This window comes from Pygocentrus nattereri, chromosome 21, assembly GCF_015220715.1.
Source record: "Pygocentrus nattereri isolate fPygNat1 chromosome 21, fPygNat1.pri, whole genome shotgun sequence".
NCBI lineage: Eukaryota > Metazoa > Chordata > Actinopteri > Characiformes > Serrasalmidae > Pygocentrus > Pygocentrus nattereri.
Window position 1 is genome coordinate 23,802,617 of NC_051231.1, and position 14,518 is coordinate 23,817,134.

The 14,518-nt window shown below is 39.3% G+C and overlaps 1 protein-coding gene across 2 annotated transcripts in view; it reads right to left on the minus strand.

The window, feature by feature from the left end:
- Positions 1 to 223: 223 nt before the first annotated feature.
- mapk14b (mitogen-activated protein kinase 14b) overlaps positions 224 to 14,518 on the minus strand; it is a 40,425-nt gene continuing 26,130 nt past the window's right edge. Inside the window, exons 5-12 of one of the 2 annotated variants that reach the window (XM_017712743.2) lie at positions 13,079 to 13,108; positions 10,970 to 11,017; positions 10,649 to 10,763; positions 10,127 to 10,198; positions 7,151 to 7,230; positions 4,023 to 4,101; positions 3,691 to 3,864; positions 224 to 3,128 (exon numbers count right to left, since the gene is read on the minus strand). In XM_017712743.2, coding sequence (XP_017568232.1) covers positions 3,061 to 3,128; positions 3,691 to 3,864; positions 4,023 to 4,101; positions 7,151 to 7,230; positions 10,127 to 10,198; positions 10,649 to 10,763; positions 10,970 to 11,017; positions 13,079 to 13,108 — 666 coding nt within the window. In that variant the 3' untranslated portion in view covers positions 224 to 3,060. Of the gene's footprint in view, positions 3,129 to 3,690; positions 3,865 to 4,022; positions 4,102 to 6,451; positions 6,532 to 7,150; positions 7,231 to 10,126; positions 10,199 to 10,648; positions 10,764 to 10,969; positions 11,018 to 13,078; positions 13,109 to 14,518 lie in introns of both variants that reach the window. The other variant, XM_017712734.2, reaches the window with a different exon arrangement.

A 14,518-nucleotide genomic window follows, 5' to 3' on the forward strand; every position in this document is an offset into this window, starting at 1 on the left:
TTCTCATGACATCACAGAAACAGAATGGCATGTGCTGTGAGCCTGATGTTCCTATGTGGGCCTATTCGTGTGCGGTATGCTCTAAAACGTTTGACAATGTTAACATGTGATGTGGTGTGATATGGATTTTTAAGTATGATTTCAAATACATGCAGCCAAAAGTTAAAAGCTAAGATATGATAATTAACCATACAAAGGAGTAATGAAGTAATAACACATGGTGTTGAAAAATAATTACCTTTATTTTACTACCAGTGGTTATTTACAGGTTGTTACCTGCTCTGACTGATGAATGAGCCCAATCTGTTACATGCACAAAAGGACTTCAGTGTGTTGCCTTTCGTATTATAAATGGATCACATGCAAAAAAATATCATCATCATCATCATCATAATAATAATAATAATAATTAAATAAAACAAAAATAATCACCCATGGCAAAACCTGTGGCCATAACATAATGGAAATCCTGCTGCTGACTTGACCAGTTTTGTATTTTATTTTTTTTTTTTTGCAGAAAGCTGTAAACATACAAACAGGCATACACTCCCTTGCGCCTAAAAGTCATGCTCAGAACAGGGGCAAAAAGTATTGCTGAATAAAATTAAGTGATAATATACACGATTGGAAAACACACTTTAAAAACAAATCTTAAACAGTATAACTAATACAATAAGTTAGATGCTGGCACGGCTTACTGTTTCCAAAAAAAAAAAGAAAGAAACATTATTGGTGTGGTTCTTCTAGTTTGGGGTGCTATTAAGGGATCACATTGGGTTATTGGCTCAGATAGAGATGAACAGGCTTTCTCCAGGAGCAACACCACCTGTTCTATACACCAGCACACAAGGAGCATCAGGCGGTGCACAATATCTGGGGAAAAGGGTTCATAAACATCTGGAGGAAGGATTATCACGGCTCATATTATACTGGAGTGAGCTGCTTTAAAGGAATCCTCCTGCTTTTTCAGCCTAACCTCTGTAGCATACAGCCGATTGCTATGGTCAATAATGCAGACGTTTTACCTTGCGCTTAGTAAGAAAAGAGAAAGCACATGGAGTCACTCTTGCAACAGAAGCCAATAGTCAGGTACTGAGGCAAATAACCACTGGCTTCTATTAAAGTATGCTTTGAGTTAACACATTGTGGTAATTGACCATATTCTACAGATGCAGTTGATTAGCCTGGAGAAAGGACTTGTGTATTCCTTCAAAGCAATTTCACCAGTTTTTCAAAATGTTTGTATTATATGATCGTTCAGAGTAACTGGTGTGAAAAAAGGAAAAAAAAAAAAAAACGGACTCAGATTCTCTACAGTGGTGGTGACAGAAACCAGGATGTCTTAGTCACAAATATAGCCATTTTATTTACTATGCACAACACCAGTAGACCTACTCGTGTCTTCTGAGTTTTATATGTAATGGTCATGATGGTAAAGTAGTGGTGAATCTGAGGGAAACATAAAAATATTTTTACTTTATAAAACTGCACATACCACTCCTCTCCTCCATAAATTGAGTTTTAAAAAATCAGTTTTAAGCCAAAACCTAATATCAAAACTATTGTAAAACATTATCTCAGGCAGTGTATTCCTAACACTTTCATGTATTAGCTTTCTGTGAGGTAGCATTTAGAGGCAGACGTCTGGTTCCTATCACCACCACTATGAACAATTCTTTCTTGAAGAAAGCATTTCACCTCAAATCACTCTGACTGACTGTTTACATTTTAAGCATTTATTTATGCAAAAACTTAGAAAAAGAGTATCAACACAACTGCTAAGACTTGTACATGAATCTGGTTTGGATGTTCTCAATTTAAATCCAGAATTTTCTCACAACTTGTATAAATAATAAGTTAAAATACAGAAAACAAAAAGAAAAATGAGGGGTTGCCAGCCTATGAAGCAGGTGGTCAAATACTCATCTAAAGCGGAATCAGAATCAAAACACAGGAGGACGCACTTCAGGCCATGTAGAACAATATTCGGTAGGAATCTCATCGCACAGATGCATTCAAGCATACACATCATATCAGCCATCCTTTTGCCTACATCTATCGCTAAGGGAGTAATTCTTTTTAAGTAATTTCCAAAACATGGAAGAACGGAAGTGTGTCAATAGAAAAACATTACCGATTTGTTATATTCTGCTATAGGAAACACAGGGGCAGTGTAGAGTTGAAAAATATGTGAACATAAGCTTGTCAAATTACATTACATACATTTTACATTCCCGCCGATTGATTAGATCCGCAGTTCAGTCATCCACATTCAGAGCAGCGACGCTCACTGCTTCAATTAAATGCTGCTGCACGATATTATTTACATGTGTATTATTTTATTTACATCACTAAAAACACAGATATGTCTGTCATTTAAGAATTTCTTATGGTCATTATTTCTGTACAGGCTAAAAGGAGTGGTAGCTTTGAAGGTAGATATTAATAAATGTCCTTTGGGAAGCAACACGCAATGAAACTACAGGCCAAAAGATGTTATATTGGTAGACTTGAGATATGATTGCCTTTTTCTTCCCCAGATTTAAATATATATGTAAATATTTTTCTCGAATTTAATTATTATTACATATAGACTTTTGGCCATCTCATTGACCAGTTTATAAAAAAAAAGAAGGAAAAAAATGACTTAGTAAAACTACATTCTCTGCGTCCATTTTAACATCATAGTGGAGCTGTGTGTGTGTGTGTGTTTTCTTTTTCCTCCGTCCACGAATAGCACAGCACGTGTGTGAGGAGAGATAGAAGTCTCTGAACTTCGGGCGAATCAGGAAGCCAGCACTGAATGGTGGCACAGGCACTTTAAAGGAACAATTTGACCAAGAAATAAAAGCTTGCTTTGCTAAAAATCAATGAAAGCTAGCTGCCAGTTAGCATGATACCACTTTGGACCAAGCCAACTAGTGTTTATTAGTCTTCATTCATGATTAGCAACTAGCATTTTCAGTCAAACGGATCCTTTAACGTCCTGTTAGTGGAGGTGGTCGGCGGGTAAATGAGCCCTTCCGTCACTCCAAGACGGGAAGCAGGAGTGGCGCCTCCTCACGACTCCATCTCATCTCCATCAAACACAGGTGGCTCAAAGCTAAGCACCTCCTCATAGGTCAGCCCTAGGGACAAAAGCACAACGGATATTAGGACTTTTCCAGCAGACGGCGCAATACGGTATGGTAACAATTCTGTGACTATAACTCTTTTTATTTTTATTGCCAAAAGATTCAGACTGTAACTTCTGCTGTGTTCGGGTGCTCATTGGAAGCTTGTATATACCAGATTGTTATAGTAAATATTACTTCACTCTGTTTGGGTGCTTGTTTAAAGATACGCCCACCACACAGAAAAAAAAAAAAAGCTTGCAGATCTGGAGAAAATATACACTTGCTTATTCTGTGTACAGTCATATGCAAACGTTTGTGCGCCCATGTCTAGGGAACAAACTTAAATATGGTATATGGCATAAGACAGTATAAAAAGTTTAAAGACTTAACTGTTGAGCATACTGATATTTGTAAAGACTTTAACATGTTTGCAATTGCAATTTAATTAAAACATATATGCCTTTAATTCAATGTGAAGATATGTGCCTGTAAATAAAATCAATTACTGATTTAGTACGGATTCAATTCCTATATTATTGAGGCATCTTATTTGGTCCAGCACAAAATGGCTTACTTTTCCACTCCTCGATGTCTAGCTCTCGGCTCTCGAAGCTCTGGTCGTATGGCTCAGCCTCTGGCTCGTCGTCTGGATCGTGGTACTGGGAAAAGTACGAATGGGCGAGGGCCTCCGAGGCCGTGATCCGCTTATCTGTGTCCAGAACCAGCATCTTCTCCAGCAGGTCTACAGCTGAGCAGCAATACAGTAAGAAAAAACAAATACGCATGATCTTTCAGTTTGGCCTACATTGCCAAAACAGTGGAAATCTGAATCGTATTCCAAAACATCTGAGATGTTGAGATAAAAATATGGTAGACAGATCTAATACATGTATGAAGGAGTATTACCTAATGGGTTTGCTCCAATAAATACATCAGCAAAGTTCCTCTTTGGCATATGTGGCAAGGAATTAATGTAGTTTCTGGCCTGTTAGGAAAGACAAAAAGTACACTACTGTGTTATAGGGTAATTAAGAAAGCCATGGAGCTTTATTTTCAACCACATGCAAGCCTGTTCAAAACAGCATGTAAATAAAGCTCTTCAAACTGCAGATGAGAATCTTTACTGAGAACAAATTCAGGTAAAATAATGATATAACTGACACAGTATAAGGAATGAGAAAAAGGAGAGAGTATTACTGGAAAATATACACTGGTCGTTGTCTTTGTATCAACTGGAAATACTGGAGTATTTGAGTCAATAACACAATATGGACATTTTTGTCCATAACAAATATTAAATAAATGTTTATTCAGTCAAATTAAAATTCATATTAGACTTGTATGTCTCCCAAGGTCTAAAATGTCAGGTGGATCAACTGTCCAAGAATATATGCAATTTAAGATGAACCATTTAAATGTTTTGGTCATATAAAATTCTGAATAAAATAACATGTCATAATTTTATGTTAACATAAAATAGGAACTCATTAGAAGAATTCAGCTTCTCAAACTCACAATCAATCAAACTCACAGCTCCGCAATTTCTGATTTCCCCAAATGTCACTTTGCACAACTGATAGCAAAGGACTTTTAATTTGGCATACTTTTAAGAAAGAGTGGGTAGGCTACTGCACCATAAAGAAGACCCCAAGACTTTTATGGTGCAATGCAAAGATCAATAGCCTTTTCACAAATAATAATGAAGAAGGCTGGTTCAGTTTACAAAGTCAGGTGGTGTGACCCCTGGAAACCCATAAGAATGTGGATAAAAATTATCTGAACAATGTTTATTTATTCGAAAAATAAAATGTATGTATGTACATGTGAGTTCAAGGGCAAAGGTTTATAGGGATATCCAAGTATCAGACATGCTGTGAACATAAGCAGCGACACTGCTGTGCACTAGAGGCATCTACACCCAATGTTAAAGCTACAAGCACTGGCAAACACTCCACCATGCCAGAGTGACAAAGGAGGTGGCGTTCATCTGAACCCTACACTGTGCTGTGGTGGGTTAGGAACTGGGTCAGAGATGTATCAGAGACAAAAAAGCAGGCAGTAGGCAGGAGAGGGGGTTGGGGTGTCAAGAGGATAAAGGATAAACCAGGACAAACAGTTCCCTATGAAAAACAGAACATTCTAGATTGAAGAACGCTTAGTCCTGAAAGGCTCTCTGCCCTCTGATGTAGCCATACTTGATAGAATGCATTGCCCAAGAATGGTAACACTGCTAAGAATGAGTGAAAATTAGTGGGTACAAATTAGCATTCATGCTAATAAATTATGCCAAAATATCATATTTTTCATTCATTGCTAGCCTTGGTAGTGAGAAGAGAATCTGTATTTAGGAGAATTGTCAGTCAATATGTTCTTACTTGTCTGCTAAATGCTAGAGGGCATTCTGAGTGAACACGCCTTCTACTGAGCTTTGCTGCAAAATCAGTTTGTAATTGTTTATATATTTTTATACAGAAAAACTAATTCTCTGTAACCCTTTCAAGTGCCTTTGAATGCTGAACATTTCACTCAGCCAATGGGCTGACTGGCTTACCAACCAATCAACATTCAGTAACAGAAATGCTAACCAATCAGCATGCAGTAGCAGTAATGTTAATCAATGAGCACTTAATAGCAGTAATGCTAGCATCCTGTTGCTTGCTGTAGAAAAAGGGGAAACGTTTTCTATTTATGAAATATTCTATTATATATTATGAAGTACATCTGTCTACTCTCAAAAACTAAAAAAAAAAGTCCTAGACAAATGTTTGTTTCGTTTTTAGCTGTTTACTCCAATTCACTTATATTCACTCCTATTCCTTAATGACTCACTCGCAGGTGCCCTCTAGCATTTAGCAGTCATATTTCTAATAGGAGAAATAAGAAGTGGCCAAGCTCTCCTTAAATTCATTCTGGTTTTACAAGGTCACTTATTCCATTAAAAATAATTTAGTGAAAGATTCTGCCACAAATTTAGTTGAAAATCATGACATTATGTGTCCAATATGACACAAAAACAAGCTAAATACATCACATGGCTAAAAACACTAGCCACTTTGTCAGTTTTCTACATAACAATACGTCATACAGTATCAGCAAGTTTGAGACAATGCAGTCTGAGGCAAGTGTGGAATGCACAGTGCTGACTAGTGTGGAATAATTTTCCAATCCATGTTAGCTACTGTAGTTTCACAGCTCTTACGTAAAAATAAGTAAATTTCTGACTCCAAACATGTCTGACTGCCTTTGGGATACAAATGGGCTAAACTCTCACTATAGGACACATGTGGATGGACTGTGAAGGCACATGTGAATGGACTGTGGGGGTCCTTGCTCACCTCGTGGCTGGGCATCCTGCTTATTAGTGAGGCTGGAGGAGTTCCAGTCAGGCGCATTATCTGCTGAAGCTGGTTTATATCTTAGGCACCCAGGTCAAGGGGCTTACAATCACAATACAGTTAAATACCATCCACAACTTTCTAAACCCACTGGGTTATGGTCTATGTTGACCTGTTTAATTCCAGGATTAGCAGAACACTTTTGAGGGAGCAAAAATAAAATAATGAAGGAAACAAGGAAGAATACATCAGAAGCTGAGGTCTGCCATGCGATGTTAGACTTGACAAACGCACGCCCAAAATGCCCACATTAATTAATCCAACACAGACAGATGAGTGGTAAACAATAGATGGATAGATGGATTAAAGGATGAAAAAGTGTGAAGGATGACAAAAAGTGAGCAGCTGACCTGCACACAGCAACATGAAAGCTAGACCTGTTTTTCAAATTATTTGCAATCTATCTAACCATTAGAGCCCACATGTGGCAATGTGGAAGCGCTTTACCCTGCAATTAGATGACCTTTCTAGGAGACAACATTGACTCATGTCAACGAGGGGGAAAAGAGAGGACTCAAGACATGCTGCAAAAGCACTTGGTGAAGTGCGGCTGAAGCAAAAGAAACAATCAGGCTGGATCGCTGAGCAGGGAGAGGGAGTCACACTCAGGCAGAACTGGGAAAAAAAAAAAAAACTCACAGACTCTGAAGATATTTTCATCAAGAGCTCGGGCCCTGGGGTTCCGACGAGCAGCATGATAAGCTTCAACTGATCAATATCTTCAGGAGCAACATAAAGGAAAACGCAGGGAGTGGGATGGGCTATGGAAGTGGGGACTGCAGGAACAAAACTTAAACCAAAGATGCTGAACAGCTAAACCAAAAAAATTAATACAAAGTTCTTTCACATTCGTGGCCAAGAAAACACGGACACTCGCCTCAGTCAGAAACAAACCCCAACTCGTCTCATCAATGCTGGAATGAAAAATGAAAAGAATGTACATTTAATAGTGGATTAATTAGCCTGATAAGGATTGCCAATTAAAGAAGATGAAGAATTTCTATAAACACTCAAGGAACATCAAGATAATGGGTGGAGCATAGCTTGTTTTTGATCACTCATTATGGTGTTAGAAATTACAATCTTACACTATATAGTTCTCACAACATGTAGAAAAGGGTGCTGGTGAACAAAGCTGAGCAGAAAAAGTATTTGCCCCCCTTCCTGATTTCCACTCATGCATATTCATCGTGGGTGAAAGCTTTTTGGAGTTTTAAACATTAATATTACACACTAAACAAAATGTAATATTACACAAAGAGAGTATTTTCAAACACAAAAAAACCACATTTTTAAAAACTTATTATTTTATTTATTTAAGGAGCAAAACATGTCCAACATGCAAATCAGCCATGTGAAAAAAGTAACTGTCCCCTACTCAAGCAACAAAATTAGGCAAATTTAATTGATAATGACATTCAGCTGACTGAACACAGCCAGATGTGAAGGTAGCCAACCCGGTCAGCCTCATTCATATGCAAGTTTTCCATTAGAATGACATAGATGCCACAAAGTTTTTACAAATAGCATGGGATTGGCGACAAAACCACTTGTCAGTAGGACATCAATGAAGCAGAATGAGAACAGTTTTTCTACAAGCTGAGAACCTCAGGAACACTGGGGAATCTTCCCAGGAGTGGGCTGCCTGCCAAGAATTCCCTAAGGGTGCAGCAGCAATTCATTCAGGAAGCCACCGAGGGCTCTAGGAGAACATCCAAAGAAACTGCAGGTATCTCCAACCTTTTCTAAGGTTATTGTCCATGATTTCACAGTTATAACCATGCTGGACAAATGCAGCATTCACAAAAGGGCAGCAAAACCTACACAAAAGGAAAATCTATTCTTGCCTCACATTTGCAAAAGAAAAGCACCTGTGCCCTTTGGGGTAATGTTCTATGACCTGACAGGTCTTTTCTCTGCCATTAAGCAAATCCTGCATTTGACAATAGGGGTGTCATACGAACAATCAAGCCTGGTGTGGGGAAGATATGCTGCCCCAGGAAAACTATTATTATTTAGTGAATAATGAATTATAGTCTTTCTAAATGATTTCTAAAAGAGAGTGTCTTAATCTGACCATGAGCTGAAGCTGATACACTGGCCTATGTAGCAAGACAATGATCCACAACAGCTGACAGTAATTGACACTTGATAGAAACAGTGAAACTTAGTAAAAAGAGAAAATCAGGAAGGGAGCAAATACTTTTTCACCAACTTACAGATGGTGGGGGTTAAACCAAACGAGGCAATGCATTAGTGTGGGTCCACAACAGTTCACCGATGTGCATTATGAGGGAAAGCTCCAAAGAAATGCTTACTGTGTGCAAAACGGGACAATGAAGGTGAGTGGACAAACACCTTTGGCTTCTGTGCATTATCTTCCACTTCATAAAAGCAAGGATGCAAGACTGTGATTGAGTGAAATATGCAGTGGTTACAAACCTGTAAGCGTCAAGAACAACGTTTCCAAGTACTTCTAAACAGTATTAGATTATCTTTTACTAAACCTTAAAATGCATGGGGTTAGCAGTGAAGTAACAGGAGACAGAGAGAAACAGAATGATGATGTATGAAGAACGCTGGACAGCAGCTGAAAGCAGATGAAAAAGATGAGGCAACAGGTCATGCACTCAAACTGAAAACAAAGAAACCTCCAGCCAACGCAGATATGCAACAACAAAAGTTAGTAAAAAAGTAAAAGCATGCAATAAAAATAACACACAATACTGCACATAAAATGACCATAAGTAGTACTTGTGTCCTTTCTAAAGTTATAAATAGGCTTCTGTAGCTCCTGCTTTAAATTCATGGAAACTGCTGGAGTGCTTGGAATGCTCAGGCCTAGTTAATGTGTGGAATGAGGCTTTGGGGCATAATGTGAGCAAACAAGCACCCTTTTAGAGGCCAGAGCCACAAATCATTTATATACATCAACTGAGGTCTAACCAACGTAATCTCATCTACAAGGCAATGCGTAAACATGCTCACGTTCAGAGAGACAGACTTTAACCACAAACATCAAGACTGATGCACTAGGAAGCCACTGATGGGACGTGAAGTCTTAAGTGGGATCAAGTCAACTAGAAACATTGTTCTGCAGATGTTTTAAACCACGTTTCATCTCTTTCAGAAAAAGCTCAGGATCCTGTTCTGTGTTTGTGCATGTATGTTCCAAAGGCCACATGGTTTTTATAAGGGGCCCAAAGCACAGGGGCTAATATAGCAATTCCTGGCAATGCATGTGTGGACTTGGCAGAGCTAAGCCAGGAACTGTGTGTTCGAAAAAAACGAGCAAAGTTCATTTTGTCGTCAACAGAAGCAGGCATTGTGACTCACTGGGAGGCTGCAGGGCATTATATTAGTTGATTCTCCCTTCTAAGAATGGCCTATGTTAAAGTTGTACACAAGCTGCTCCCTGAGGCCTTCAGAACTTTGGGATTTGCCTCGAGTCCTGGCACCATTTGCCGGGAACACGCACAAAAGCTTAACTCAAAGCATAACTGCAAGTGAAAATGTCACTGGTTCAAGTGGAATTTAAGGACCAATTAGAGCCTTGTCAAGAAAAAGTGCTAGCATACTTTCTTGAGAAAGGTGAGTTTTGGCAAAAAAGGATACGGTCAGTGCCAGGGAAGAGGGTCCGTCCAGTGAGAAGCTCAGCCATAATGCAGCCGACAGACCAGATGTCCACTGCAACACACCATAAATGCATTCATTTGTTTAACTTATGCCAGCATCTTTTTTGACATCTAACATCTAAAAGTCCTTCTTACGATTAGTCAAGAACTCTCTAAAAGGAGCTCTGAATCGGTAGCTATCATAATAACTGAGAAAGCCGTATGTTAAGAACATCAACAATGAAGTTATAATAAATTTAATATCCAAGATACTTAATTTGAAAAGTGCTGCTCAAATAGAGGCAAATAACCTGACAAGAAATGACTACAAACAGATAATTACAGTACATCATTAAAAACGCCTTTTTTTTTGTGGCTAGTTTATAATATTTCAATCTACACTATATAAGTTATTATTGAATAAAATAATTATTAATATGCTAAGTGATTCTTAGCTTCTGAACCAGAGCAGCACAATAACTGCATTTTGTAACCCCTCTGAATCAGTGCACTTGATCCTGACCTGTCATGTTGTAGTGCATCCAGTTCAGCATGATCTCTGGGGCACGGTACCATCGCGTGGCAACGTAGCCCGTCATCTCATCATCTGTGTGCCTCGCCAGCCCAAAGTCCAGAATCTGAGCACAGAGAGTGGGGGGGAAGGGTCAGCCATAAACTGAAAGAGACTTACCTGGACATTTAATTAGACCTAATCTCACCATCTGTTTGCAGCACTATAAAAAAAACGGAGTTGGTCAGATTAGCAGTTAAAACACAAACAATAACGGGGGGGGGGGGCATTTAAGGTCAGCAATAGCCTGAGCCAGTATGAAGCAGCACTGACCTTAAGCTCACAGTCTTCATTTACAGCCAGATTACTGGGCTTCAGATCCTGTAGAGGGAAATACATTTTATCATTTACAAGTACAAGTGGCTAATATGACAATGTTTTATCACATCAAAATATGCTTTTCTGAGTATACAGTCAGATAAACTCATGGAAAGAAAAAATGACTTTTAGAGTACTGAACAACTGCATGAGTGAAATTAGATGATGACTAACTACAGAGAGCCTGTAAACAATAAACGACTATAAACAACAACTAGCCTATAATAATTGATAAAATACACAGGATAAATGATTAAATAGCACTCAATCTCATAATGTTCAGTCTTTTAAAATATGAAACTACTGCATTCTTTCCAAATATCACCACGTTATATTTTTTAGACAGATGGACGGACACTTCACTTCATGTAATTACGAATAAAATTTATTTATTTATAAATAAAATTTAGAAATGCTAACACAACTTTGGAGGTGCTTATAAGAAACCAGAAAAAAATCTAGTTCAAATCCACAACCAGAACTCGGATTGAAGTATTGTTTATGGAAATAAGAAATAAGATAAGAAAAATACTGATGTACATATATTTATGACTTTTTGTATTAATGTTATTTATATTTATTTTAATATGAGTGCTCACTGCCCAATAGGGTTAGGCAGTATCCGCATATTTCACAACTTCATACAGTCTCTAAATATTACCATGGTATATGGTATTACTGGATGTGAGTCTAAAACCATCGCAAATGGCATAAAAGCCCATATGTTGCTTGTGCGCCACCTCATCCTGCGTCATTTCAAAATCAAAATGATCAAAGTTTCGTTTGCTTCCATGGTCACAAATAAGCAAACTCAGTGTATGTTTTTCAAGCCATCTTTCAACAAATGTCAAGACATAGAACAATTGCTGAATGGTAAGCAGCTCTGCTAACTAAGAGAGAGCAGCTGGTCAGCATTAGCTCAGCTAGCAACTAAACCACCGACACAAGTTTACATGATAAAGATTCAAATCTGAGGAAGTGGTTAAGCAACTGGCAGTTAGGAAACAGAAAGGCAGAATTAAACCTGTTCCTTGGTGTTTGGATCTGTAGCCTGATCAGCAAACTCAGCATTAGCTTAGCGAGCAAGCTACAGACTCAAACAGTTCCACACACCACAGGACAGGTTTAATTCTGATTAACTAGTTCTCTGCTGAAACCAGTGTAGAAGACTGAAACTGTGTCTGAGAGAATAAAAGTTGAGTGGCTAAGTCTGGAGTGAAGGAAAGCTGAAACTGTATCTGTTCCATTGTGTTTGCAGCATTTTGGCTAAGCTAACAATAGCTTGGTTAGCAAGCCAAAGGTGGTTCACAGCACAGGCTTGGTTCCAGCTAACTGAAGCTGAAACGACACATGCAATTTGAAAGTGCAAAGTCGAGTGACTGAACGTGATCTGTGGTGTATGTAGTTAGTTTTCTCTAGGGTTTTTCCTAGCTCTGATTTTCCCCCTCTCTCTATCAGTGCCACCCATTGGTGAGCTCCCAGAACACCCGTGAGAGTGGAATGTGTTTATTTGGTTCGTCAGACGTGGAACTGCAATTTGACACATCATAACTTTAAAATACTGGTCATCATTTTAAAACACTGTCATTTTTCAATTCTGTGGTATATCTTATTACTGTTATACCACCCATCCATACTGCCCAGATACTTTCTGACTAATTTTCTCAGGTGCCTAAAACTTTTGCACAGAAGTGAGAGGGAACAGAGAGTGTTTGAGCGACCTACTGCACTATGACAGCTTGTTTAGAACTGCTAACGAAAGTCACCCTTTGGCCTAATTCATTTATTTGACGTTCCCTTATTTTTCAATCATAAAGGCTTGTTTACAAAGCCAGTGATGCCAGACACACTTCCTCAGCCAGTGCATTTCACGGAGCCACGGCCAGCAATAAAAATCAAGCACCAGACTAATTACAAAAACCAACCAAGCCCTACATTAATGGACAGACATTACGCTGACCACGTAAGCTCTGAAGAGGCTGGGGCAATAACACAGTCATTCTGTTACAAGGAGGACAGAGAGACAGGAGGACAGAAAGGAAGGGAAAAAGATGGATGACTTACTCTGTGGATGATGTCCGCTGAGTGAATGTACTAGAGGGAGAGAAAGACAGATTGATCCACTTCAGTGACAGGGCAATTAGTTACAAGCTAAAAATGAAACTACCATACTGCATGTCAATGTTTGATTGAAGAGTGTTCTGTTCTCTTACAGCAGTAACATTAGCAGTACTGACAGACAGCTGCTTAAAACCTGCATAGTTACATAATCAGATGTTAGAATCTTAGCAATTTCTCTGCCAATATCATGTTGCAAAAATGAGCCCATGTTCAAGATGGGTGGGCATAATTGTGGAGTATTTTTCACCAACTAGTTAAACTTCAGGCAACCTAAACAGCGACTTTTATTGTTGTTTAGTAAATCTAAATGATAATCATTGGTAAAGGTATCGATATTGCACTTTTAATTGACAAAGAGCTTCAACTAGCATTCTGTTATTGTACCTGGGTCTCAAACCGAATGTTAAAATAATACTAAATAATACACTGCTCAAAAAAATAAAGGGAACACTTAAACAACACAATATAACTCCAAGTAAATCAAACCTCTGTGAAATCAAACTGTCCACTTAGGAAGCAACACTGATTGACAATCAATTTCACAGCTGTTGTGCAAATGGAACAGACAACAGGTGGAAATTATTGGCAATTAGCAACACACACTCAATAAAGCAGTGGTTCTGCAGGTGGGGACCACAGACCACTTCTCAGTACCTTTCTGCTTTCTGGCTGATGTTTTGGTCACTTTCGAATGTTGGTGGTGCTTTCACACTCGTGGTAGCATGAGACGGACTGTACCACCCACACAAGTGGCTCAGGTAGTGCAGCTCATCCAGGATGGCACATCAATGTGAGCTGTGGCAAGAAGGTTTGCTGTGTCTGTCTGACAGGCAGGTACACCAGGAGACGTGGAGGAGGCCATAGGAGGGCAACAACCCAGCAGTAGGACCGCTACCTCCGCCTTTGTGCAAGGAGGAACAGGAGAAGCACTGCCAGAGCCCTGCAAAATGACCTCCAGCAGGCCACAAATGTGCATGTGTCTGCACAAACGGTTAGAAACGGACTCCATGAGGATGGTATGAGGGCCTGACGTCCACAGATGGGGGTTGTGCTCACAGCCCAACACCGTGCAGGACGCTTGGCATTCGCCAGAGAACACCAGGATTGGCAAATTCGCTACTGGCGCCCTGTGCTCTTCATAGATGAAAGCAGGTTCACACTGAGCACGTGATGGACGTGACAGAGTCTGGAGATGCTGTGGAGAGCGATTTGCTGCCTGCAACGTCCTTCAGCATGACTGGTTTTGGCAGTGGGTCATTAATGGTGTGGGGTGGCATTGCTTTGGAGGGACGCACAGCCCTCCATGTGCTCGCCAGAGGTAGTCTGACTGCCATTCGGTACTGAGACGAGATCCTCAGGCCCCTTGTGAGACCATATACTGGT